Here is a 25,963-nt window from a genome sequence, read left to right as displayed (position 1 = left end):
TTTATCTGCAATACAATAATAATGTTGTTTAATTGAATCTCACTGAAATATAATTTCCACATACAGATTAAACACTGCCATCTTATTTTGATTTGTATTAAATTAGGTTCTTCCTCATTCATCAAACAGTCACAAAGACTTAATTTAAACTCCACTTCTAAATGTTTGACAACAAGGACAGAATCTGACTACCCAAAGGCACAGGACCAAACAGTATGGCACTACATAAATATATAAATGAAGAAAAGAGTTCATGGATGGACTATAACTCCAGAAAGTTCACAAAGACAAACTCACACAGAGAGACACTTTAGTGTTCATAGCCGTATGGTGTGCTGAAGATTTGTTTAATAAAGTATGATATACTTTGACACCATGAGGAAAGTTCAGGAGATACAGAGCACTTAGGATGTGTGAGCTTCATTGTTTTGAAGAGCCAATGAAATGTTTTAATTAGTCAATAACCATCTTGTTTCATCTTTAGTGGACATATCTCATTTAAAAATATGAACATTTTTGGTAAAAAAATAAAAAAAGGTTAACATTTCAATATATGGTGAGATGAAGATTTTATGTGAGCAGTGTTTTCAGAATTTATTTAACTGCACAAGAGTCCAAAAGCATTAAATACAATCACAATGGGATTGTGAGTCATCATTAGAGAATTTCAGTTCCAATCCTATACAGATACTGATTGGGATGTTTTTATTATCATTTTGTTGTTATTGGTATGAGTGAGGTTACACAACAGTAAACCCTGCATTGCATTGTGCTGGCTTCACATACAAACAGGAAGCAGCAACAACTGTCAGGTTTTCAAAGTAAAGCTTTTAAACTGAATTGTAAGAATTGCACTTTTGATCATATAGGAGCTGTTCCATCTTGTCTGAACGTCGTCATGGAGACGACTTGTGTACACGTCTTATAGTTCAGTCTGAACGTCTTCAAAGATCAGTGATGTGGATTGAGGCCATCAGTCTGATGTGCCATACCTAAATTACGTCAATACCGGACACTGATATAAGATCCCATCTCTAGTCATCTTCATTTTATTTTCCATTTCACAATCTGGTAAAAGGAGTCACATTGTATTTCATTCTTAAAGAATAGCAGAGTATAATGACTAAACTGAGTGTGGCAGTAGCTCAGTGTGTAGGGACTTGGGTTGGATCACGATTTGCAAATTGGTCTGGTTGCTGAAGAAGTGCCAGGTCCCGTCCTGAGTACTGTGAGGTGCCCTTGAGCAAGGCACCGAACCCCCTACAGCTCAGGAGGGCTCCCTGTGAGCAGCTCCCTCTGACATCTCTGCATTAATGCATGTCCATAGTTTGTGCATGTGTGTATTTCAGGCCTCAATGCTCTGGGATTATTAAAGTAAATTAAATAAGTATTAGCCAGCAAAATATCTGCTCTTTTTTGAAACTCTAAAGCAGAGATGAAGCAGTGACTTTATGTACATCGTCAACAACTTGACATGTAAAACCAGAAAGTTTTGAAAGAGATTAAAAATCAAGAAAAGAACCAAAAGAAAACATGATACTGTCAAACCTCTCTAGAGCATTAATTTAACTTAGTGTATATTTAAATAGTATAAAATAAAGATGTTTCATTTGGCAGGTTTAAGAAATAAAAACAAGAACTGTCAAATATGTGCAATCTTTTAAAATAAGCCTTCATAACTTTATTCTGCAGTGTCTTTTTTCCCGAAGCCCCCTTTGTGATGAATAGCCTGCAGGAGCTTGGTCTGCATCCTCTCCTTGATCGGGTTCCTCCGGTAGAGGGGCAGTAGTAGCCGATTATGGCAGGTTTGGGACTCTGGCCGATGGGTCTCATTGGAATCATAAAGGACAGCGACTCTCATCCTGATGCTCTCCATACCCAGGAAGGGAAGGCGGTTGCAACCGGTTAGAAACACTTGAAACAAAAATAAGAAGGAGATCGTGTTGATCTTCTTCAATTTGAATTAATGATGATAATCACTGTCACGTGTAACACTTACAAAGGAATTTCTTCTTATCCTCGGCTGTCAGATTCTCAAACACCTCCCAGAAGGTAACGATGTTTGGATGCTCAGCACGATAGAGTCCTTCATAGACTGTGTTCTGTTTGAAAAAATATAAACAAATATAAGTAGAAATGGAATAAAAGGTTCATAAAGGGCCATGCTGGTGCTTTTACATTCTTAACTCCAGTGACTACAAACAATACACAGTGGTGAACAGTAACCATAGGCGCACTCACACAGACCCACAAAATGTGAAATAAACCCATCCAGTCCTTTGTTTAAGGTCTGTTTAAGTCTTACAACACAGAGAAAAATGCTCCGTTTCAAATTTTCTCTCCTTGTGACGTCACAGTGGGATTCTGGTAAAAAAAGATACCCTCGCCTCCCCTGGTATCTCCACCCATGGACTCCACCCCCAGCCTAGAGCATAACATTTGCGCAGGTCCACCATTTTTAGTCTCGCTACAGAGGAGTGATGTCTCCTGGGAAAACTCAGGGGGGGTCATTACATTTAAAGAGACACACACACGAAAACGGAGTGTTCTGAGAGAGCTGGTTTATACAGGGTCACAAACCTCCTCTGGTGCTTGATTCATGTTATATTTTGACCAAAGCACAGCACAGATGTTTCATTTAGACCACAGGAGACTGTTTGAAAAGGTGGAGAAGGGAGATAATATGTCCTCGTTAAAGGTCACATATTATCTTCCTCTTCAACCAGTTTAAATGAGTCTCAGAGCTCCCCAAAACATGTGTGTGAAGTTTCTTCGTCTATATCCACTCTGATCCTGTGTTTGATCATGCCTATAAACTCCTCTATTTCAGCCCTGCTCAGAACAGACTGTTTCTGTAGCTTTAAATGTAAATGAGCTGTGTCTGACCACGCCCCCTCTCTGGAAGGGCTTAGGTGCCTTCGGCTTTCTTGTAACATGTCCTATTGTTTACGGTGAGAAGGCAGACTCAGAGGGCAGAACAAACACCTAGCTGTGGGAGTGACACCCATCTGGGGGAGGGGTTACTGCCCTTTGTGATGTCGTGAAGGGAAAATCTCCAAAAGGCCTGTTTGAGCACACATTCTCTGAAAAGTGGAGCGGATAAATGACGATGGACTTTTCTTATAACTGGGGGTTTTGTAGGCAGACTAGTGACACTGATTAGTGTTATAAAAACATGGTGAAGTCTATTTTGCATGTTATGGGACCTTTAAAGTGCTGTCTTTAAGCCTACCTGCTTGAACACATCCCAGTCGTAGTTTTCTTGGCCCACCATCACAGCCCGCAGGTCCTCCGGTTGGAAGAAGTCCACCACGTCGTAATCACACACTTTGAAGAACCCCCTCTTGAACTCTTCAAACACCCTCTCCACTGATTTGTTGAAGGCATAGTCAACAAAGGTGTTTACGAATTCTTTTCTAGTTGGAAAAAGAGAAAATCATTGAAATCACAAAAGCTGCTATGACCAAGTGCTGGAAGTTTTTTTGTTTTTATAACTAGTACAGTTTCTGTTCAAACAAATGATCAGTAAAGTAAAGCATCCCAAAAGGTTGTGTTGTAGACAATCTATAGACAGCAGTTCTGTATAAACATACTTGTTTGATGCTGTGACAGGTTTTTCAGATTCTGTCGGATCAAGCTCAACTTCCTCACCATCCCATGTCACCTGCAAGGAATAAGAGTTACAGTCAGATTGGAGTATTTCAGGTACATGAATGGATCGGGTTTTTCAAGTATCCTGTTTTTGTCTTTGAGCATAATTTCCTGATTTTCAGAATCCTGATTTTGCTACCTGAAGAGCTCAGAAGGAAAACGGGATACTTGGGCATACGCCTTACCCTGGATTCTGACAGTAGCTGACTCCTGCCTCAGCCAAGTGACTTTTCAGCAAGGCAAACATGGCAGTGGCAACTAGAGTGTCTTACTTCTGGAGCAATGAAGAAACTGAGTTTTGTCTTTTGGTTTCTGCAACACAATGTTGGATTTAATAGTGCTAAGCCCACAAGGTGGTCTCATCCGTCTCAGATTTCAAAATTGCTGCATTTCATGTTTTAAAAAATAAACATCACAGGCTACTGCGCAGTAATCAAAAACTGGTATGCTAGTATTAATCATGTATACAGGGATATGAAGAAGATGTCCTTTATTAATCTCACAAGGGGGCATTTCTTTTACACTGTTATTGAGTCATGCTGCACACACACACATGCACGAACAGGATCCTCTGGACATGCACTAATGGAGACATGTCAGAGTGTGGGGGGGGGGGGGGGGGGGGGGGGGGGCTGCACATGAAAGAGCGCTCAAGCAGTTGGGGGTTTGGTGTCTTGCTCAAGGGTTACCTCGGCACGACTTGATCCGCACCGGGATTTGATCCAGTGACCCTCTGGTTCCCAACCCAGGTCCCCACAGACTGAGCTAAAGCCGCTCGAATAACCCGGTTTCTCTGTGTGCATGTAAACACCATATCCTGAATATGATCAAAACTGGGTAAAGTCCAGGTAAAAACACTGGGTGATAATATGGAATAAAAACTAGCCGTCATTCTGTGACATAATAAACCTACATTAAAAGTGATGTATAGGCTTTCCACTTCATCAGGGGTGTAGTCCTCAAGCATGCAACGCAAAGACCTGAAGACACAATAACAAAATAAAATAACTTAAAACTGCATGACACAGCGAAAAGAATATGTAACTGTTCTCTTCACAGTGTTAGGTAAAAACATAAACAATAAAGCTCTGCAGCATGATTTTGAATCTTACTCTCCCATCCCAGGGTCAAACTCCTTCAGGTCATCCAACGAGGGTTGGAAGCAAAGCAGCTTCTTGAAGAGAACCAGGGGAAAAGGCAGGTGGATGATGTTCTTGTTGAAGAGAGCCAGTCCACACAGAATGCCAAAGAGGAAGTAAGTCTTCTCATCCACTTTTGGCTTTTTGATTGAAGACAAGACAAGGATTTTGAATAAATCAAGGAGCTTCCAGGTTTTAAATGAAAACAGGACATAAACCCTTACAGCATAGTTTCAGAGCGGAGCAAAACTGTTCGATGGGGCGTCAGTCATCAGTTAAAGGTAGAGTTTTACTTGATCATTTTTAATTCTCACTTTCATGTGCAGTCATTTGCAGAATTGTATGTTAAAGTCAGAAATTCTTTAAATGTACTGGTCAGCTACAAATGGGATCATTCAGTAAAAGCAAGAATTTAACACCTGGTTTTACCTTGGAAGGGAACCAGAGCAGAGTCTTGCTCTCGTTGTACTTGAACATTTCAGACTCGGGAGCGATCAGCTCATCGAACACGTGCAGGAAGAGGTCCCTTATGTTGACATTCATCAACTTATTTTGATCCTTAAACTGCACCTAGGAGGGAACAAACCATATATTTTAAAAGACCCTGCCCAAGTTCATTTTGAACCAACTGAATGACTATCAGGGTTGATAAATAAACCTCCATGAAAGCTGGATGAGATCATTCTTTGGTCTGAAAACATAAATTACACATGTACAGGACAAGAGCAGAAGAGAGAGAGACATACCGCTTTTTGGGCGTCCAAACGTCTGTCTGTCTGTCTGTCTGTCTGTCTGTCTGCCTGCCTGTCTGTCTGTCTGTCTCTCTGTGTGTCTGCCTGTCTGTCTATCTGCCTGCCTGCCTGTCTGTCTGCCTGCCTGCCTGCCTGCCTGTCTGTCTGTCTGTTTGTCTGTGTGTCTGTGTGTTTCTCTGTCTGTCTGTCTGCCTGCCTGTCTGTCTGTCTGTTTCTGTCTGTCTGTCTGCCTGCCTGTCTGTCTGCCTGTCTGCCTGCCTGCCTGCCTGCCTGTCTGTCTGTCTGCCTGTCTGTCTGTCTGTGTGGCAGGCTCTCCAGTCCTGCCTTCCCGTTACCTTGTCAAGCCTCTCCTCCTCGTCCTCCTTACTGCACACCTGCATCCCATCTATAATCAAGTCTGCAGTGTTTAAACCATGGCCTGTCCTCCATTCTTTGACACATTGTCTACTCACCCTGAGTGGTAGCTAGAGTCTGTCCCTTAAATTAATACGTTTTTCTTTCTGTCTTTTTTTTTTCTCCTGCCTGAGTGTTTTTGTCCGCCCGTCTGCCACAACCTCTGGATTATCCACCATTACTGCTTTGTTTTTTTTGGACCATAAACCAGCTCCTGTGTTTATTGTGTTGCTCTTGGATCCAGTCCTTCATTTAAATCACAAACACAAACTTTTGTTTCATCATTTACCACAAGCCCCCTGCGGAAGTCCCAGTGGTCGGCTGCAGCGAGTTGTTTGAAGGTGTCCTCCACTAGGTGAGTGCGTCTCAATGTGAGCAGGAAGCCGTAGTACTCAGACAGCTAGGTAAAATATTTAAACATTAAACAGTTAAAATATGTTTTAAGATAAATGCTGTAGCATTAATGTATACCTGCAGGATAATTGTTAGTCTATCCCTAATACATTCTGTACCTTCAAGATGTCAGCACAGCTGTCAAAGACCTCCACCTTCTGAACCAGAGGGAACACGTCTTTGTTTGCCTGTAAAAAAAAAAAGACATATTAATGACTGAACGGCTTGAGCGCATATAGTTTTCTGATAACTCAAAGCGCTCAGAGAAAATATATAAAAAGTCAGACTGAAAAAAATTTAAAAAGTAATCTCATCTCTTATTTTTTCAGCCCCTTTTCTAATCCAGTGAGGATAAGAGGTTTAATTCTATGACACCCCTTACTTACTTTACATAGATAATTTATTTTCAGTTGTAGTTGATACCAAATTCAAAACTTGACACTAAAACACAACACTGACTTTGTAGAGCAGCTTGAGGGCACCCAGCAGGACACTGACTTCTTGGTCACAAGTTGTCAAGTTGTCAGGGTTTGTGCCCAAGAAGTTCAGGGCGTTTTTAAACACCAAGATGTGCTTCGTAATCATGGTCCGAGTCAGGGAAGACCACCAGCTCTCTGCAAAAACAAAATAACACCGACACTGTATTTAATAAGAGAACATCAAGTCCAATTTTCACGCTTTTTAAAGTTATTCAGAAGGAAACATCAGTTTTAACAACTCATGATTTATTATAACTATGTAGTATATTTTAAAAAAGTGTTGTGTAATAGGATGTGTTAGAAATACTAAGCACATGGAGGGAAATATAAACTTTACATCACAGTTCAAATATTCAATCTTTTCTTTTTCATGGTTGTATTTAACATTGATTGTGTAACTTTATGTTTTTTAACTCTTGACAGTAAGCTCATGATTCATTACACATCTGACCAAACCCGTGACAATAAAAGTACAAAAGTTATTTACTTAGTGTTTTGCGATTCTTCAAACTCAGATCTGCGATAAATTGGGCCAAAGGCAGCACGATGTAAAAGACAGCAAGGCCCTCTTGGAGGAGAGGGCATGTCAGCAGAACCATCAAGATCTCCAAAGACTGGATGTCATTTTTTGAAGCCCAAAGTAATTCAACCAGGTTGTTTAAGGTTACCTGAAAAGAAATGAGCATTATTAGATAACCTGACAATGTTTACACAGCAAAGGTGTTTGCAAAGGGATAAACCTGTGGCTACTGCCTTTCTTTAATCTCAGAGCCTTTCAAGTCACAACGATTTTAAAATAATTTTTATTTTTATTTTATTGCACTTAAAAAGCAAAGCAAAACAAAAAAACACAATAGATCAATGGAAAAACAGACAGTACATAATGATTAGTTAATTAACAAAATATACAATTTGAAAGAAATGTGCTGGAGGAGCCAAATAAACCCAGAGGGGCTCGTCGAGTGGCCCTCCTAAAGAGAAACATGTAACACAGAGACATATTATTAATGTAGTCCAAGCAAAAACAATAAAGCTAACAAGAACACATACTCAATAAGGTGTAAAAGAAAGCAAAACAAATTAAAGAAGAGGGGAAAAAGGAAAATAAGCTCTTAAGGCAGAGAATGATTATGATGGCGCATTGGTTAATTGGCCAAGCAGGAAATAAATGGTTTCTTTTTTAAGTAAGTTGAGGCTGGTGCTGTTTCTAATACAATTGGGTAAATTGTTCGAACAATGAGGTCCTCTGAATCTGATAGAGAATCGAGACTGCTGATTATGGGTGCACTCACACTAGGCCAAGTTGCCCGGTACCTGAAGCACGATTGCCCCCCCTCCCCATTCCCCCGTTGGACTGCACTCAGGGCGCACTCACACTAGGCAATCTATACCGTGCCTAAGCATGCTTCACCCTAAAGTCCAGATCGTTTGACTAGTGTGAGTGCTCTGATCTGTGCTCAAGCACAGTACAGTTCCTTGGCCCTGGCATGCTTGGAAGAGGTATGTTTCAGCACGGTACAGTTCATGTGCGAGCACAATCAACAATGGGTACAGAACATGACAGCCTTCAATATGGAGAATTCTGGAGTGTTCTGGCAAAAATAACTCAAAATAAACAAAGTCAATTAAGTATCTGTCATGTTCTCTGTGTTGTTGTCTGATGTGCGGACGCAGACTTGACTGTGCGTCCCTTTTTAAAAAATAAATCTGAGTCTGCCTGCCTTGTAAACTAAGCATGCTTCATGATGACGTATGCATGTGTTGTATTCCTACATTATGTACAAGAGGTAACCGTGTTCAGGCCCAGTTAGTTCTGGAGCAGTGTGAGTGCAGGCCAGCAGGGGAATGGGGAGGGGGCCAATCGTGCTTCGGCGCGGTACGGGACAACTTTGCTAGTGTGACCCTCTCACTGCCCCTACCTCTTGTACATAACATTGTAATACAACACATAAAGTATATGGCTTAATGTGACCATGAAGCGTGCTTAGTTTACAAGACAGGCAGATTGAAAAAATAAATAAATAAGGTAGCGTGGTTGAGTCCGCATTCTCAGAGGAGAACAACACAGACTGCATTTTGTGGCTATTTTTAAGTCATTTTAATCAGATACAGCCATAACACTCCTGGATTTCTCGATAATGGAGGCAGAGATCGATTACTTCATGTTCACATTGTGTACCTGTGCTTGTGCTTGTGTACAGTGCTGAAGCACACTTCTTCCAATAGTGCCAAGGAGAAGTACTGAGCACTCACACTAGTCAAACGAACCAGACTTTAGGTGTTAAATTTGCTTTGGCACAGTACAGATTGCCTAGTGTGAGTGTGCCCTATGTCTCTCGATGAAAAACAATCTATGTCCTTAACTGTTTGTTTGATCCATGGTACTGCCAGCAGCTGGTTGAAGGCTCTGCTGGCTGCCTCAAGGTCCACAGTCAGGGCACCTGCTGTTTTTGGAGACCTACTGACAAAGAGCAAAGTATTAAAACAAAGTTAAAATGGTAAGAGTTAATGACATTCAGGTTACATATTTACTTTTTAAGTTTTCTTTCTGAACATCAGAACTGATTTGGTACATTACATCACAAACCGCTGCAGCTGATAATCGACTCACTTTGTCTTTGTGAAACTTGCAACAAGACTGGAACTTGTAGAAAACATTGAACATATTTCTCTGTTGAATAAAGAAAGAAAGAGATACCTTAGGTACACACCAGAGTCGTTTTTCATATGTGAATTCATAAATGAATTAATTACTTTCCAGATTCAATAACGCTGTTACAATGACTGACATTTAAAAGTCCACGTTACTGGTTACTTTATGTGAAACAGCCGACAACAAGCGGGCGAGGTTACTCTAACGTCAGCACAGTAGCATCCAGAAAGAACGTTGCACGTAGTGAACAAACACGTTCAGCCGTGAGCGCTCTGTCTCAGAAAAAGTCTGTGTGCAGGAAGGATAACTTATCTCAAAAGAACGAAGCACCGAGCTCAACAACAACACGCTTCTACTAAACTTTCTGTCAGAGAGCCGACACCCGCAGATACCCAGGAGCAGCTCACGTTAGCTCTGCAGACCAAAGAGGAGACACTCCAAACAGACAAGGCTTAAATTAAAACACGGCCTGCATCACGATGTGTAAGCTGGACTATAGACTGATAGACAGGTTTGATGTTGACGTCATGCTGTTGAGTCTGTGGTCTTCAGAGATCTAATCGGTGAAATACCTACATATTGAAAATGACTAAAGTGTTATTTGAAATGTGCGAGTTGTCAAAGCAACACTAAAGGGATACTTCACCCATTTGCATTAATCTTTGTATCATTAGAAACCTGGTAGTATTTTTGAATGGTCGTGCATCCCGTCCTCATTTTCCCCTGAGATGGGAAATCTTTGTATTTCTGAGTCTGAAAAGGAGCTTCCAGTGACGCAAAAAGACGATTTGTGCATCACTGGCTGTTGTGGTTAGCGAGATGAAACTACAACGCTAGTTCCTCATATTTTCGACCACTGAAGCTACAGACCAATCACAGATCAGTGGGTGGGACCTATTATGTTTCAACTTCAAACTGATATGGATGAAGGGGATTTTGAAGGTCTTGTGCTCGAATCGGATGTTCGTGGCTGTCTCTACGAGCCGCTACATTGCGACTCGAGAGCTGCTGCCGACTCAGCCGGCTCGAGCTGGGGCGGACTGGTAGTGTCTGTGCTCTCACTGTTTTCCTATGGACACAGACACAGAGTCTGTTTTCTGCCAGGAATTTCCAAGATGCTGATTCCTTCTAGAAGAAATCTCTGACTAAGTTGAGGAAACGGCCGTATGTGTTGAAGTAAATATGTCTGTATATAAAGCCCTAGCTTCAGTGGGAATATTTCTACAACATATATGACCCATTCATGTTTCAACGGGTGAAGTATCCCTTAAATAATGTATTCATTAATATGAAGACTGACGCAAATAAAGTAACGCTGAATTGACTTTCTCGATGCAGTTTGATAGTAATAACGAGTAACTGGTAGTTGTACAGACAAGATAACATTCTGGATAAAGACCTCTTTGCCTCGGCGTTCTCCGGTATCGCAGACAGCCATTGTTTCAGTTTTGTCTCATCAAGCCTTCCTGTTATCTGTCCTCTGTCCGAGCTCTGAAATACAGACAGATGATATATTCTTACAGCAATCAAATTATCATCAGCTTTGTTTACAAGGAAACGTAAGAGATAAATCATTTTTAACACAAAATGTGCATTATCTGAAAAAAACAACAGATGTTCTGAGAGTTGAACACATTACCTGCGTGGGTGACGAGAAAGCAAAGTTTGTGTTCCAACCAGTCGATATTTTCAGGTCTGCAGATTCAGATGAAAGTGAAATAAAGAAAAAGACTATTACAGATTATTAAAGAGACGTTATGTAAATCTGCCAGCCGTCTACACTCATACCACAACATGGTAAATTACTTGATACCACTGTTTTTTCACAGATTTTACTCCCAGCTGATGCACATTTCTGGGGAACTTTGCAAGATTCAAGACCCTCTTTTTATGAAAACTATAATCTAATCATCTTTGGCAGCCACCTCAGAGGAGCAGTAGGAAGTGCGCTGCTTTATTATTGAATTCATCTCTACAATGCTGATAAGTTCTGTCACTTTCCTCCTATAAAATCACAGCAGAGTGCATTGATCTATAAATACATTCATACCTTCGGGTTTGGCGGCTCCATTGTCACTGGTCCATGGAAGTTGTACTTGAGTGGGCGTCAGACAATCACCTGTTCCTCCAGTCCCAATTTGACCTTTTGCCCCATGACCAAAAGCCCACAGTCGGCCAGAGGAGCCCAACACCAGGGTGTGACGTCTGGACGTCAGGAACAGGAAAGGTTATTTAGTGATTAATGGTCGATCTCACGTACTTTAATGTCAAATTCAACATCTCAAGGTAGACATGGCAAACTCTGAAACACCTTTATTTACAAAGTCTCCTTTAAATCAAACGGTTTCAGTGATTCATCCTCCTCATTTCTTTTTACCTGCCACATGAAATCTGTGCGGCAGATCCGTCCAGACCGTCAACCAATCTAGGAGCCTTTTCATTGTCAGTGGAGTTGTGACCGAGCTGACCGTTACTTCCTTCTCCAAAGGTGAAAACTCTGCCGTCCTAGAAAATCACAGCATTGGAAAAGAAAACCTTACATTGTAGTTATCTTTACAATGTGATAACTTTGAACATGTACAGCATATCTGAGTGAGGCGTGGAGTGAGGTTTGTACCTTTGTTAACACGGCAGAGTGCGCCTCTCCACAGCTGATAAAAGACACATCCAGAGGTCTGAGGGCAGGAGCCACACAGATGTTGAACTTGCCTGTGATGACGACATTTAACATGAGATGGAAAGAATGTTTGATGTGCCTCTGGTGGAAACATTATTATTCACACGTCACTAAGTCAAAAGATCATTAGAAAAATAACCTAAACAACACTTTCCCGTCTGGTGTGAAATAGTCAGTTTTCATGTCTATTTTACAGCATTGTATCACGTGTTGTTTCTTAAAAGCCTGACCAGGAACAAGGACTGCAAATTAGCCTAGTTACTTTATGTGAAACAGCCGACAACAAGCGGACGAGGTTACTCTAAGGTCAGCACAGTGACATCCTGGGAGAAAGAACAGGCTGTAAACAAAAGGCAGGTGATCATTCAGCAGTGAGCTTTCAGTCTCCGAAATACCGACATTTATTTTTCCCTGCTCGAGTTTAACAACAAGAATAAAGCGGTGAAAGTCTGAGAGTCTATGTGCAGGAAGAAAAAACATGTCTCGCAAGAAGGAGCTGCAGACACCAGAGACCCAGGTGCAGCAAAAACTGACTAACCAGGGACAAGGAAGGCAAATTACCCATGGCTAGAACAACATACAAATTGCATCGGTTGCACTTTGATTAGATGTAGCAAATCCTTCCCGCATGTCATTCCTCTCTTTCTCTCTCTCTGCCCGATTTCTGACTCTATATCCACTGTCCTGTCTCTCAAATAAAGGCATAAAAAGCCCATTAAAAAAACATAAAAATAGTTCTGGGTATATTTAAGATCACTCTGTTACCAGAATAAAACTGTAACTCAAGAGTGGAGAAAGCTGTGTTAAGTTTGACACAATAATATAATCCTGATACTATTGATCCTTACTAAATGTTCAATGAAACACATAAAAAAACAAACACAACAAACAGCTACTTGTAGAAGAGACCTCAGCAGCCAGCTGGTATTAGAGTAAAATCTGTGACTGTCTCTGCCTGTAGGTGGTGCTGACTGACACGTGTAGAAATAGTCTGATCATAGTCAATGTGCTCCACCTTTAGGAATAATCCTGAACAAGTGTGTCTGTAACCAAGTGAAGGAAGATTATTGGTACCCTTCTCATCCACCCTGTCGAGTCCCAGCTGGCCTGACTCGTTGGCCCCACAGCAGTACACCAGGCCGGGCAGTGTGAGGAAGAAGGAGTGGGTCGCTCCGGCTGAAACCTGGGTCACCGCTACACCGGTCAGAGCTCTCACCAAGACGGGTCTGTCCTTCAGTGACACGTCCTTCCCCAGGCCCAGCTGACCATGGCTGTTATGACCCCATGACAAGACATCTCCTCCTGTGAAGTTGGAAATGGTGGAGGAAATACAAATAACTTCAGATAGTAAGATTAAGATATGGTAACTTATAAAAGCAGATGGTAGAAACATGAATTGGATTTAACAATTTAACACAAAATCAAGTCAAAGCTATAAAACAAAAGATCCCACATTACAAGGTGTTAAACTAGAGCCACCACTATAAAACCACTCAAATGTTTATGTTCAATGTCTTACCTTTAGTCAGCGCCAAAGAGTGGACGTCTCCACAAGCCACTTGGATCACTGTTACTGGGAATGGTGTGGGTACCCGGCTGCATGTTGATTAGACAGAATAAGTCAAATATAAAATAAAAGGCTTCCTGAGGCTTTTCGGTAAAAGTGTTTATGCATTCGATATATATCGACTGAGATCATGCCTTGGTCTCTGCTGATTGGGTAACATGCCAAGCTGTCTGTCCCCCAAGGAGAACACGTGTCCAGATGCACTCAAAGCCAGACAGTGATCCCGACCACAAGCCAAAGACACCACATTACCCAGACCCTCCACACGACCTGAATCAGGATGACAGAGAGAAAAACAAACACAAATGTTTGAAATCTTTTGGTGTGTGAACAGCTTTAAAACGATGCTACACTGAGCAGCCCTATTTGTCTTAAATACAAATCTAAATTAGGCATCAAGTGTTTGTACCAAGACGCAACCTCCGGTCTTGAAAAAGGAAGCCATTGCAGAAGTGCAAAATCCTGCAGTGTGCGTGCTTGTGGCTGGCTCCAGGAACGCTAGAAGTCACGTACACACAACCGGTAAGAAATACTTTTTAACAGCAGAAATGATACATTAACATGTTTACAGCCTGGTACAAAAAAAATAGATCTGATTAGTTATTGTCATCATGGGCACACACTGTACAGGGGTTCATCAGTCTGTCATTAGGGTGACTGAAAGTTAGGGTGAGACAGGATTTCCAGCATGGCGGCTGCTGCCGATCAGTCTCCAGAGCGCCCTGCAGGAACAGATTGCTGACGTCACTCAGACCTCGTCCATTAATATTTAGATTTAGGCTACAGTTTATGGTTTTACCAGTCGTGTGCTTAATGATAGTTGTGTCAAATAAATAGTTTATTTTCCTCAATTTCTGAACAAATTTGACTTCCAGTACCCCTCAACTTCAGTTTATTCACATCTGTGGTGTTAACGAAAAATTTCATAATTAAAAATTTCCCAAAATCAGTCATTATGATACATTTTTATCCATTGAACTTAAATAATGTAAATAACAGTGGGAAATAAAGTTTCACCTTGACCTGCTGTATCAACATTTGGCTTTGGGGCTTACATTTAAAAAATTCAATTATCCAATGTAAAAAGATAAACAATGTAGGCTATAGCACTGTAAAGACAAATGTAGTATTTTATCCACTCATATAAAACATTTTCATGTATCAACCTTAACTTAGAGAATCGCTTTATTGGATTCACCTACTCGCTGCTAAAATATAAAATAAAAAAAACCCGCTTACAAATCAAAGCAAGACATGTAGAGACTGCCTCACTTAAATTTTCCGACTTTCCCACTTGCACTTGAACTCAGCACATACTGAAGTGCAGTAACTTTCGATACCTCAGATGACGAAGAGGAAACGAAAATGAAACTTGACTCAGTTAATAAACCTATAGGTAAAAGATTTGCAGTGATGATGTATGACTGTTCATCCATACAACTAATTTAAAACAACTTATTTCTCAGTCGAATTTATTCTCACTAATTATTAAAAAAAAAGCAGAGAGATAGAAGTTAGCCCAACAACAATTCATTCAAAATACTCTGAAATAAAAAACTTTTGTAAAATAAATAAAGTAGACTACGTCTCCGTCATTATGTGTCTGATACTAAACTTGTAGCCGAATAGCCTACTATACCCTACTCAAAAAAAAAGAAAAGAAATAGTTTTTAATAACTTTTCCTGCTGCAAAGCGGTGTTCTGTCTACTAAGAAGTATTTCAAACTTTACCTGGAGTATTGGCATGTTTACGTTTCTTTCGTACAACTCGTCCCTGGGGTTTGAGACCACATGATAAAACCCATCCATCCTTGGTGAGGAATAAAGTTTGCTTTTCTCTGCAGCAGATGTCGGTGATGCCCCTGGGGACAGACCAGGAAACCGGGCTGAGGGCAGTCTGAGCACCGAACTGTCCACTGGAGCCGTCTCCCCACCAGATCAGCTGCACCATGATAACACCATGGACTGTAAATAATGACGAGTACACCTGGTGTGTTGATGGAATCTGTTGTGGAACGCCCTTTTGATGTTGCATTCAAGTGCTGCCGGGAAATATTACAATCGCGTCAAGTCTTTCAACTCTTATTGTGTGAGTTCAGGATATTGTTTGGATCTGTGATGATAGTTAAAATGGTTTTACACGACCACACTTGTTAAATAAATAAAACAAACTTGTTCCCAAAGAGCAAGAAATTCCGAAGCATTTCAAGACTGTCTTGTAGAGTAGCTATAGGCTATAGTGGTTCCCAAAGTGGGGGTCGGGACCCCTGGGGGTCACTGAGACAGGGGTCGAGAGGTGCCTTCCATAAGAAAATAAAAAAAAGTTTGCATATCATACCCATTATTGTGGAAATACAATTAAAAATACAAATTGTTAAGTAAGATTTATGCTGAAATGAAAGTGATGTGAAAACAAATCAACAAGCTTTCATGAAACAGGAGTCAGCTAGAGGAGCACCAGAGATTAGTAAAGAGAGGAGAGGTTGAACTTTCAAAGTTATATTTTCAGCTTTGTAATGGACCTGGTGCTCATTATGATTTTTTTGTTCAGGTTGAACCATTAAACACAAAATTGTAATCACCAATGATTGCCTTACAGATACTGTTTATCATGCTGATCTACTTTTATGGTGCTGTTTTATGTGGTGTGTGTTCATATTCATGATTTTTTAAAATATGTTGTGATGTCCTGTAAAGGTTAATGTCCACATGGATTTATTTTTTACATATTCTGTAGTATTAGAAAATGTAATTAGATGAAAATTATTGGCTAACTCTGGTGCAAGTTGAATTGAATTGTGTGCTTCCCCTGTAAAAAGAAAAGATCACCTCATAAGCTTTATGTTTGAAAAGAGGTATACATTTATATAAACTTTTTTCATGGACTGGATACTCTGATTTTCTGACAGTTGTTATATTCTTATAATAGTGATGTACAAATTTCAATTTGAAATTACCTGAACAATATTGAGCTAATACGGCACCATTAAGAAATGATTTTATTTCAGATAAATGTGTCAGGATGATTTCGTTGTGCTGTATTTGTAGCACAAAAAGAAAGTGTATCTCAGTAAAGTGCTGGGTTGAGGAGTAACTCCATCCTCAAGGTCAAACTGATACTGACACTTAAAGTTACACTTTCAATAAAACATTTAATCATGTGATCCCCAGAAGTGTATAACAAATAGAAACATGTAGAAACATAAATGCATTACATGTTTCTCTGTGTGTGCCCTTTTCAAACTGACTGTCCTGTATTGTTATTTCATATTAGGGACTGAGATGTAACCAGATGAAAGGGACATTGCTTCTCTTGACTATTCTCATTTCTCTTTCCAACATTACAGCTTGGTAAATGAGATTAGATTTAAAGAAGTAAAAAATGTAGGACAGAGAAGATCAGCTTTCCCACCAGTTTCATGTCCAAGATGTAAGATAGGGATGCTTTCACACTGCATTTGGTCCTTCCTTTAGTCCGCCCTGACAGTACGAGGTGTGTAATCATCTGAAGGGCTCTGAAGCAAAGTGACTCGGGCCTTGTGCCACCACAAGTGTTGTTGTTGTGCCATCAGGTTTCTGACATAATTACCACAACAGTTTAAGACATCATTGTATCTAAAGGGTACCATCACGTTCCTCACAAGCTGGCAGGACACTGGAGTCATTTAAGTGCAGCCACTTTCACTAGTTTCAGCATAATATGCCCTTCTTTCCAAAGGAAGTCCCTGGAAAATGTTTTTCCAACATTCGTCCATTTGAAAATATGCAGATAAATGCAGCAATGATATTAGAGAGGAACCACTTTGATTTAGACAAAATGAACAACTCTCGCTTAAATCTAACAACAATGGTGTGATTTTGGAAAGATCTTACGTAAGAGCATCAAGGTTAAAACATTTTTATTTCAGAACTGACTAAACTTTAACAGAATAAAGCTTCTTTGGGTAAAAACAAAACAAATATTTTGCGGGTCCACAAAATCTGTTATCTCCTCTTCTTTGGAGCACTTCCAAAATTGATGACATCTTTGCTTTCTGGCTTTGGGAGCGCAGCTCATGATATCAAGTACTGATTGAACTCTCCATGGAAATGAATGACATACTGGAATTCTTATATTAGGTTATTGTCTTAAATGTATTATTGATCATACGACAGGGTTTTATGAATGTTCCCTAAGGTCCAGATGGAATCTGTAATACGCTGTATATGCTACTGGTGTACTTGGTATATCAAGGTATGCAAAGTGAAGGTACGCTACTGCTAAAAAATTGTCAGCCACTGTCGGTGACTTAGATGTGATCGAGAGCCTACGGTCGACAATGGTTTTTTCCATGCCCATTTGATAGATACAAGATTCACAGAAGATGGCCACCCCCGATGGACTCTTCTTCTCCCCTGACTTTTGCCTCCAGTGTTACCTCCAGAGGAATAAAAATAAATGATACATTAACATGTTTACAGCCTGGTACAAAAAAAATAGATCTGATTAGTTATTGTCATCATGGGCACACACTGTACAGGGGTTCATCAGTCTGTCATTAGGGTGACTGAAAGTTAGGGTGAGACAGGATTTCCAGCATGGCGGCTGCTGCCGATCAGTCTCCAGAGCGCCCTGCAGGAACAGATTGCTGACGTCACTCAGACCTCGTCCATTAATATTTAGATTTAGGCTACAGTTTATGGTTTTACCAGTCGTGTGCTTAATGATAGTTGTGTCAAATAAATAGTTTATTTTCCTCAATTTCTGAACAAATTTGACTTCCAGTACCCCTCAACTTCAGTTTATTCACATCTGTGGTGTTAACGAACATTTTCATAATTAAAAATTTTCCAAAATCAGTCATTATGATACATTTTTATCCATTGAACTTAAATAATGTAAATAACAGTGGGAAATAAAGTTTCACCTTGACCTGCTGTATCAACATTTGGCTTTGGGGCTTATATTTAAAAAATTCAATTATCCAATGTAAAAAGATAAACAATGTAGGCTATAGCACTGTAAAGACAAATGTAGTATTTTATCCACTCATATAAAACATTTTCATGTATCAACCTTAACTTAGAGAATCGCTTTATTGGATTCACCTACTCGCTGCTAAAATATAAAATAAAAAAAACCCGCTTACAAATCAAAGCAAGACATGTAGAGACTGCCTCACTTAAATTTTCCGACTTTCCCACTTGCACTTGAACTCAGCACATGCTGAAGTGCAGTAACTTTCGATACCTCAGATGACGAAGGGGAAACGAAAATGAAACTTGACTCAGTTAATAAACCTATAGGTAAAAGATTTGCAGTGATGATGTATGACTGTTCATCCATACAACTAATTTAAAACAACTTATTTCTCAGTCGAATTTATTCTCACTAATTATTAAAAAAGCAGAGAGGAATTAGGCTACTTGTGTAACTCACTTAGAGTTAGCCAAGAAATCAAGAGATTTTCTCAAGAAAATGTTTGTTGTCAATATATTTCGTCTTTTATTTTGAATTTTGCATGCCATCAAGCTAAGGCTACTTTACTTCCTGTTTGGACAAAGAATAGCTTTTATTTTGAAGGGAATTAATAAACTTCCGGTTTAAGGAACGTTGTCAAGGCGCTTGAATATGAAAAGATGAACTTGTTAGGGACAGAAAAGTAAAGGAATAGGCTAAATGTAAACAGCTAAAATGAACGGTAACAAGTCAAATGTTTATTGTTCAGCAATCCCCTGAGAGGCATTAAGCTCTTGCGGGGGTTTGAGTGGTTTATATGGTCTTTTGTGCTTCGAAATAAACATACAATCATCAGTTCAAGAGTCCAACTGTACAACTGGGCAATACCTTATCTTGTATCTGTAGCCTATCTGAACTTGTCTCATTTCTACACGGCCTCTCTTTATTTTAATATTATTATGGTTTATTTTTTATATTTATTGGTTTATTTTGTATATTGAAGCAAGTCTGACTATAATAAAAAACAAAAGCAAATATGTTAGAAAGTGCACTTTTACATTTAGAAGTTAGTAGCCTCCTGTATTTTGAAAATCTCCCAGAAGCGAATACGGAAGTTGCATAATAAAGTTCCGCTCCTGATTGGACGATACAACATACGCTAGCTTTGACCAATAACGTGTCAGCTAGGCGGAGCTGTAAGAATATATAAGCAGAGAGTCGACGGTAATGAAATAATTCACATTTCTTCTCTTTACAGAAGATAAATTCATATTGAACATGTCTGGAAGAGGGAAGACCGGCGGGAAGGCCAGGGCAAAGGCAAAGAGCCGGTCATCTCGGGCCGGGCTTCAGTTCCCTGTCGGCCGGGTCCACAGGCTGCTGAGGAAGGGGAACTACGCTCAGCGTGTCGGCGCCGGAGCTCCCGTCTACCTGGCGGCGGTGCTTGAGTACCTGACGGCTGAGATCCTGGAGCTGGCTGGAAACGCAGCCCGTGATAACAAGAAGACCAGGATCATCCCCCGTCACCTGCAGCTGGCTGTCCGCAACGACGAGGAGCTCAACAAGCTCATGACTAACGTCACCATCGCTCAGGGCGGTGTGCTGCCCAACATCCAGGCTGTCCTGCTGCCGAAGAAGGCCGAGAAAGCTGCCAAGGCCAAATAAGTCGGCATTCAACGCAACACCACAAAGGCTCTTTTAAGAGCCACACACACATCCTATCGAGTTTCTTCCTGTTAGTGTGAAAATTAGGTAGTCAGTAAATAACAAGTGTCTTCAAATCAGGTTTTAAAATACTTTCGGGGCTGACAGAAAAGGGTTTAAATTTTCAGATGTTCTACTTCTTCTGTAGACTGGTTGTTTAGGTAGATGCGCTTTACGGACCTCTGACTGAAAGCGCATAATATAAATCAATAAATACACATATGAATAGCTCAGTATATTACTTACAGGCTACATGGAGTTTTTATTCATCATACGATCTAATAGTAGAGGAACTTGGGCCCCTAAAAGTTGATCGCCCTACCCGAGGTAGAACAAAGCACGACCATATTTTTTCATAACTTGAACATGTCTAGTTTATGAAACGGATTGTTGTATAAAAATATTTTACTGCAAAATAACTTTTTTTGGATGTTTTATACATCTTACCAAAAAACGAAAATAGGTCAAATTAGGGCTTCTCCAAAAGGGTCTGCTCTAGCCTTATCACATGTATCTCTGGGAATCACAATCAGAACTTCACCAAATGTGGACAGGATGTTCACAGATAGTTATTAGTTACAATTATGCAAAGTTTTTATCATAACCATTTTTAATTTTTCACACTTAAACACACATGTAGTTTTGGCGGAAATTGAAACAAAAATTCAAAAGGTATGTATTCAAAGTCTGTCATTTTTTAAGTAAGGACACCAAACATTAAAATGTGTCATTTGTATCTTCTTTAGACTGTTATCTCAACATAAAAGCAAGTTATTTGACTTTTCACTTGACCCTATGCTGTCACCAGCCCCTAACAGGAAACTAGTGCAGCCAGGATTTCAGGGTGACCTGGTACAATGGGAGGAGGTGGCCACAAACAATAGATTAAGACTTAACAACAAGACACAATATAATTGTATTCTGTAATATATATATATATAATTCAACATTTTATAGTTACTCCTAATACATTTTGTCTCATATTTTCTATCTTACATATGATTTATATGATGACACTCTGAGCCAACCCGCTGCTTTCAACAATATTATCACCTATGACATTGTTTCTATTTCATTCTAAAAAATTAAACTTTTGCCTTTTTGGGGGGGTTTGTTCCTCTACAAGGCTTAAACTAGTTATTGAAGTTCTTGAAGTTTTCCTAACCAAACAAGTGAAGACATAATTCCCAGGGAGGAGAAGAACCGTGATCACAGTTACAGTGTGCTGAGATTATAACAAATACCCTGTAGGCTACTGTCAGCAGATACTGTAAATAGATGTAATAATAACACTGATCAAGTCATTTTAAAAACAGTGTACAAATGAAAGGCTGCAGAGTAATATAATTATTTTAATGTAAAGTTAAATGTATTTGAGTTTCATGCCAGAATCACTGATCATCCATATCACGTCCTTGTGCCAAAATCAATTTTATTTACAATTTTTCTTTTTTATCTTCAATACAATAATAATGTTATTTAACTGAATCTCACTGACATATCATTTCCACATACAGATTAAACACTGCCATCTTATTTTGATTTGTATTAAATTAGGTTCTTCCTCATTCATCAAACAGTCACAAAGACTTAATTTAAACTCCACTTCTAAATGTTTGACAACAAGGACAGAATCTGACTACCCAAAGGCACAGGACCAAACAGTATGGCACTACATAAATATATAAATGAAGAAAAGAGTTCATGGATGGACTACAGAAAGTTAGTACGAAGTACCGCCAATTATGGAGCTTTTATTTTGAAGGCTTCAGTTTGTAACCGGATATGCAGTGGCTAACATTGTCTGGTTTGATATCGGAAGAGAAAAGTGGCGGGCTGAGCTCGAGCTGGTTTTCTTCCTCAACGTCCGCTCGGAGGATTTAAATCCAGACTCTCTGAAGTTCAGAGTTAGTTTGTCTCTAGAAGAATTATCGTCTTATTAAAATGAGTGGTCGCGGAAAGGGAGGTAAAGGACTCGGTAAAGGAGGCGCTAAGCGTCACCGTAAAGTCCTCCGTGATAACATCCAGGGAATCACCAAGCCCGCCATCCGTCGCCTGGCTCGCCGTGGCGGTGTGAAGCGGATCTCCGGTCTGATCTATGAGGAGACCCGCGGTGTGTTGAAGGTGTTCCTGGAGAACGTGATCCGTGACGCCGTCACCTACACCGAGCACGCCAAGAGGAAGACCGTCACCGCCATGGATGTGGTGTACGCCCTGAAGAGACAGGGCCGCACCCTGTACGGCTTCGGAGGTTAAACCTGTCAGTCCACCTGGATACGAAACAAAAGGCTCTTTTAAGAGCCACACACATCACCTAGAGAGCTTTATTCACACTCATTTAACTAACACTTTACAATAGATCATTACATCATAATGTCTAACCCAAACGGTTTAAATCACAAATTATGTCATTTTCGGCCTTTTTTTTTGTAGAGTCACGGATTGAAGTTTTCTTTAACCTAATTTCTCCTCTTAACCCCGGTACTAGAGAAGTCTGACAGCCGCAGAAGTCTCGTCTTCTACATTGGGGCCGGGGGCAGCAATAGAGTGTAAGTGCCCCATGTAACGTCATTTATTTTGTTTCAATCATGTCCAAAATGTATATTTTGCTATTTAAAAATAGTGACAAGAATCTACCCTTTATTGCAGAAAACTGATAATGAATGAGTTTAAAGGATGGCTGCTGGGAATCTAATATCATGTACAAAATCTTCTGTATGATTGTTTCCACTTCCGTGTAATGACATGAACAGTTGTAGTGTTGTGGCGGAGACCTGCAGCTCTTCAGTGGGGTGAAGTGGCTCTTTAAAGAACCTTTGTTTTCTTTATTATGGAGTTTTATGCGGCGGGCCAGCTGGATGTCTTTGGGCATGATGGTGACCCTCTTGGCGTGGATGGCGCACAGGTTAGTGTCTTCAAACAAACCGACCAGGTAAACCTCGCTGGACCCCAACTCTCATTGGTCCCATGTGTGCAGGTCATACAACAGCTCAACAGAGACTCGGACAAAAATAGGTCCAAGTTTACCAAAGGTGTCATTATCTCAGTTAAAAGTATGGACATGCGTTTGATATTACAAGTGTGTGATCATCTCCTTAATATTATTGTAGTTTTCTTGTGACCGGAAACAGAAATATGTATTTTATGTGTTTCCCCAACTTGTTTCATCTTCACCCAAAGTGTCCAAAAGCATAAAAACATTGACAATGATTTGTGAGTCATCTTCATTTTATTTTCAATTCACAATTGTTAAAAAGGAGTCACGTTTGATTTATTTCTTAAAGAATTGAGAACAAGACCAAATAGTTACAAGCAAAATACACAATTTTAGACATGTTTTCTCCCCCCCCCCCAAAGTATAACAGTATGAATCTGAACAGGTGATAATATATTGATAGTTATGTTTTAAAAGTGTAATTATATTTATCTGATCAGTCAGTCAATCTTTATTTGTTTAGCACCAATTCATAACAAATGTTATCTCGAGACACATTTAAACAGGAGCAGGTAAAAGACCTTACTCTTTGTTATTTATATCGACAAAGACCCAACATTAATCCATCAAGAGCACAGCACTCAGCAACATTAGCAGAGTGAAGGGCTTAATAATAAAAACTTTAAGCCTAATAGTTATTAAATTAACATTTATCAATTGAAAATGTAAAGAAACTCACTACTCCAATTCATGTGAATGTCTCTTGAATGAGGGGACATTTCACTCTAAATTCATACATGGAGGGTTAGATGGTTCGCAAACCCGTCATCCTCCTGATCCAGTCCTTGTATCTCGGTTGACAGACATCCATGAATGCAGCTGGTGCAACACAAGCATGAGTACCATTCATCGTGAAACTATTGACCCCGTAAATCTTGGAACCGTGCACCACTCCTCCACCAGAGTCTCCCTGTGGACGACATTTAAACTGTATCATTTATTGAAAAACTTTTAATCAGTAAAATGGTCAAACACCCAATGACTGTATCAAACAAACAAAGTTAAAATCCATTCAAACTCACTAGAGATATATCCACTGTATCAGATTGTCCACAGAACCAGCGTTGGTAGAGTCTGGACAGGTCATCTGGGTGAAGACTGTCCTGCAAACACTTCCTAGAGGTCTCACAGCTGACAACGGGAATGTCTGCACACTGCAGAGTTTGTGGTCTGTCATCTCCTATGACAATAGAAAAAGAACATATTTAATTAAAATAAAACTTTATCATTGTTCACATTGTTAAGAAAACTCCTCATTGGACTCAGATTTTTAAAAATACTTTATTAAATGAATCCAAACATGTATCCTATAGAGTTAATAAATAAAGTATGTCCTTCACTAAAAGTCTTCTGAACTAAACAGAGCTTGAATCTGCTGCGTTGAGTTTGAGAAGAAAGAGGAAACTTTTCTGTTAAACATATTTGATGTTTAAGTTTGTTCAAAAAATAATTATGTGTTTTTAAAAGTGCTGTAATTCTACCAAGAAAACAAGCAAAAGTAGTGAAAATAAAAGAGTACATTTATTAATGATAAGTATAAATAATTGCTTTATATATTTATATTTTTTACCTCTTTCATTATTTGGACCCTTGAACTTGGATGCATAACCTGCAATCTCGACTGTTTGTCTGAAATATAATAGAACAAGAAAATTAAATTAACAACTTTCACATACTTTTGTTTTGCTTTGTTATTTTTCCTCAAAAGTTGAGTTTTGAGATGAATGAAAGAGGTGACATCAATACTCACAGTTTGGTACGTTTAGCACATTCAGCAGTGGTTGGAAATTTTACAGGTTGAATTTGAGTGGAGTCACGTAGCTTCAGCAGCATGAGGTCATGTTCATTTCCATTTCCGTTTTCTTTGAAGGTCTCATGTTGTATGATATCCATTTTTATAAGACCTGGACCTACATATGCAGTTACATCTCTACAAACAGAGGTGAATAAACACATCAGTGAATGACTGAGAACACATTTTCATATCAGAGGTTTGTCATTACTGAATATAAGCAATGCCATCTTCATGTTGGGAATGTTATCAGGAATACCACAGTACATTTTTTAACAGGAGAATATCATTTTAGTCTTTTTTTCTCTCTCACCTCTTCAAGCAGTGAGCTGCAGTCAGAATCCAGCGGTCACTGATCAGAGAGCCACCACACATGAAGTGAACAGTCCCATCAAATCCTTCCACATAAACATGGTAATCACGTGTTTTTTTTGGACATGGTCTACCTCCAACAATTCTCTTCTGTAGATCCACAGCTGTGCTCGCTGTCACACCTGAAAGAGAGATCCACCAGGTGACTGTGAGTTGGAACAATGATTGTCACAGAGAATAACTGTTGTTCAAAGTTTGGACATGGTGAAATCAAGTGTGCTAGCTTTCTGGAGGAAGTTGAATTCTGTTAAAAGCACGCTGACTATGACAGTTAAGTACCAGTACACATGAAAAAAAAAAGTTAGCCACTCACCAGCACAGAGTAAAAGCAGAAGACGTGTCATGCCACCCATCTTTCTATGAATATCCTCGTGGAGAACATTGGTGCAATTTAAATGTTTTCAGAGCGTCCTGTTACACCTCAACCACCAATCATCTCATGACGTGTATCCATACA

At 39.7% G+C, this 25,963-nt stretch overlaps 4 protein-coding genes and 1 long non-coding RNA gene across 6 annotated transcripts; 3 read left to right on the top strand and 2 right to left on the bottom strand.

The window, feature by feature from the left end:
* Nucleotides 1-331: 331 nt before the first annotated feature.
* Nucleotides 332-15,739, bottom strand: LOC132973366 (E3 ISG15--protein ligase Herc6-like). Of its 2 annotated transcripts, none has more exons than XM_061036797.1 (22): nucleotides 15,436-15,739; nucleotides 13,839-13,974; nucleotides 13,657-13,733; nucleotides 13,212-13,439; nucleotides 12,078-12,169; nucleotides 11,838-11,965; nucleotides 11,511-11,665; nucleotides 11,100-11,155; nucleotides 10,860-10,951; nucleotides 9,419-9,478; nucleotides 9,172-9,268; nucleotides 7,295-7,475; nucleotides 6,788-6,942; nucleotides 6,448-6,516; nucleotides 6,225-6,335; nucleotides 5,220-5,360; nucleotides 4,764-4,930; nucleotides 4,565-4,631; nucleotides 3,594-3,664; nucleotides 3,233-3,416; nucleotides 2,000-2,102; nucleotides 332-1,914 (listed from the first exon to the last, which is right to left on the bottom strand). In XM_061036797.1, exons 1-22 carry the CDS (start codon nucleotides 15,737-15,739, stop codon nucleotides 1,682-1,684), a joined length of 2,907 nt encoding a protein of 968 aa, XP_060892780.1. In that variant the 3' UTR covers nucleotides 332-1,681. The 2 variants fall into 2 exon arrangements, with proteins under 2 accessions (XP_060892780.1, XP_060892781.1); XM_061036798.1 differs by having other exon boundaries at nucleotides 9,172-9,265.
* LOC132973370 (uncharacterized) lies at nucleotides 5,802-15,881 on the top strand. The gene is made up of 2 exons (XR_009672994.1): nucleotides 5,802-6,290; nucleotides 15,549-15,881. It is a non-coding gene; the product is annotated as an uncharacterized LOC132973370 (long non-coding RNA).
* Nucleotides 15,882-19,832: 3,951 nt separating this feature from the next.
* Nucleotides 19,833-20,459, top strand: LOC132973368 (histone H2A-like). Its single transcript, XM_061036800.1, has one exon. The coding sequence runs from the start codon at nucleotides 19,922-19,924 to the stop codon at nucleotides 20,306-20,308; it is 387 nt and encodes a 128-aa protein (XP_060892783.1). The 5' UTR covers nucleotides 19,833-19,921; the 3' UTR covers nucleotides 20,309-20,459.
* A 1,629-nt stretch (nucleotides 20,460-22,088) lies between these two features.
* On the top strand, nucleotides 22,089-23,557 carry LOC132973369 (histone H4). The gene has a single exon (XM_061036801.1). It carries the CDS (start codon nucleotides 22,292-22,294, stop codon nucleotides 22,601-22,603), a length of 312 nt encoding a protein of 103 aa, XP_060892784.1. The 5' UTR covers nucleotides 22,089-22,291; the 3' UTR covers nucleotides 22,604-23,557.
* A 109-nt stretch (nucleotides 23,558-23,666) lies between these two features.
* Nucleotides 23,667-25,963, bottom strand: LOC132973367 (trypsin-4-like). Its single transcript, XM_061036799.1, has 6 exons — nucleotides 25,820-25,963; nucleotides 25,448-25,628; nucleotides 25,093-25,272; nucleotides 24,913-24,971; nucleotides 24,365-24,522; nucleotides 23,667-24,252 (listed from the first exon to the last, which is right to left on the bottom strand). The coding sequence occupies exons 1-6, from the start codon at nucleotides 25,857-25,859 to the stop codon at nucleotides 24,088-24,090; spliced, it is 783 nt and encodes a 260-aa protein (XP_060892782.1). The 5' UTR covers nucleotides 25,860-25,963; the 3' UTR covers nucleotides 23,667-24,087.

The sequence above is a fragment of the Labrus mixtus genome, chromosome 4 (genome assembly GCF_963584025.1).
Source record: "Labrus mixtus chromosome 4, fLabMix1.1, whole genome shotgun sequence".
In the NCBI taxonomy this organism is placed as follows: Eukaryota; Metazoa; Chordata; class Actinopteri; order Labriformes; family Labridae; genus Labrus; species Labrus mixtus.
The sequence above is the reverse complement of the archived record's forward strand: the minus strand, read 5'-3'. Positions and strand labels throughout refer to the sequence as shown.

Bases quoted from the DNA above. Each gene is read 5' to 3' on its own strand.
- LOC132973366 (XM_061036797.1), bottom strand. From the start codon at position 15,739: ATGCAACATCAAAAGGGCGTTCCACAACAGATTCCATCAACACACCAG. The intron at 11,156-11,510 runs GTATGAATGTAT...CTGAATCTGCAG, and splicing joins TGGAGCCGCCAAACCCGAAG to ACCTGAAAATATCGACTGGT. The intron at 1,915-1,999 runs GTAAGTGTTACA...TTTTGTTTCAAG, and splicing joins GGATAAGAAGAAATTCCTTT to TGTTTCTAACCGGTTGCAAC.
- LOC132973368 (XM_061036800.1), top strand. From the start codon at position 19,922: ATGTCTGGAAGAGGGAAGACCGGCGGGAAGGCCAGGGCAAAGGCAAAG.
- LOC132973369 (XM_061036801.1), top strand. From the start codon at position 22,292: ATGAGTGGTCGCGGAAAGGGAGGTAAAGGACTCGGTAAAGGAGGCGCT.
- LOC132973367 (XM_061036799.1), bottom strand. From the start codon at position 25,859: ATGGGTGGCATGACACGTCTTCTGCTTTTACTCTGTGCTG. The intron at 25,629-25,819 runs GTGAGTGGCTAA...TCTCTCTTTCAG, and splicing joins TCTGCTTTTACTCTGTGCTG to GTGTGACAGCGAGCACAGCT. The intron at 25,273-25,447 runs GTGAGAGAGAAA...CTCTGTTTGTAG, and splicing joins GCAGCTCACTGCTTGAAGAG to AGATGTAACTGCATATGTAG.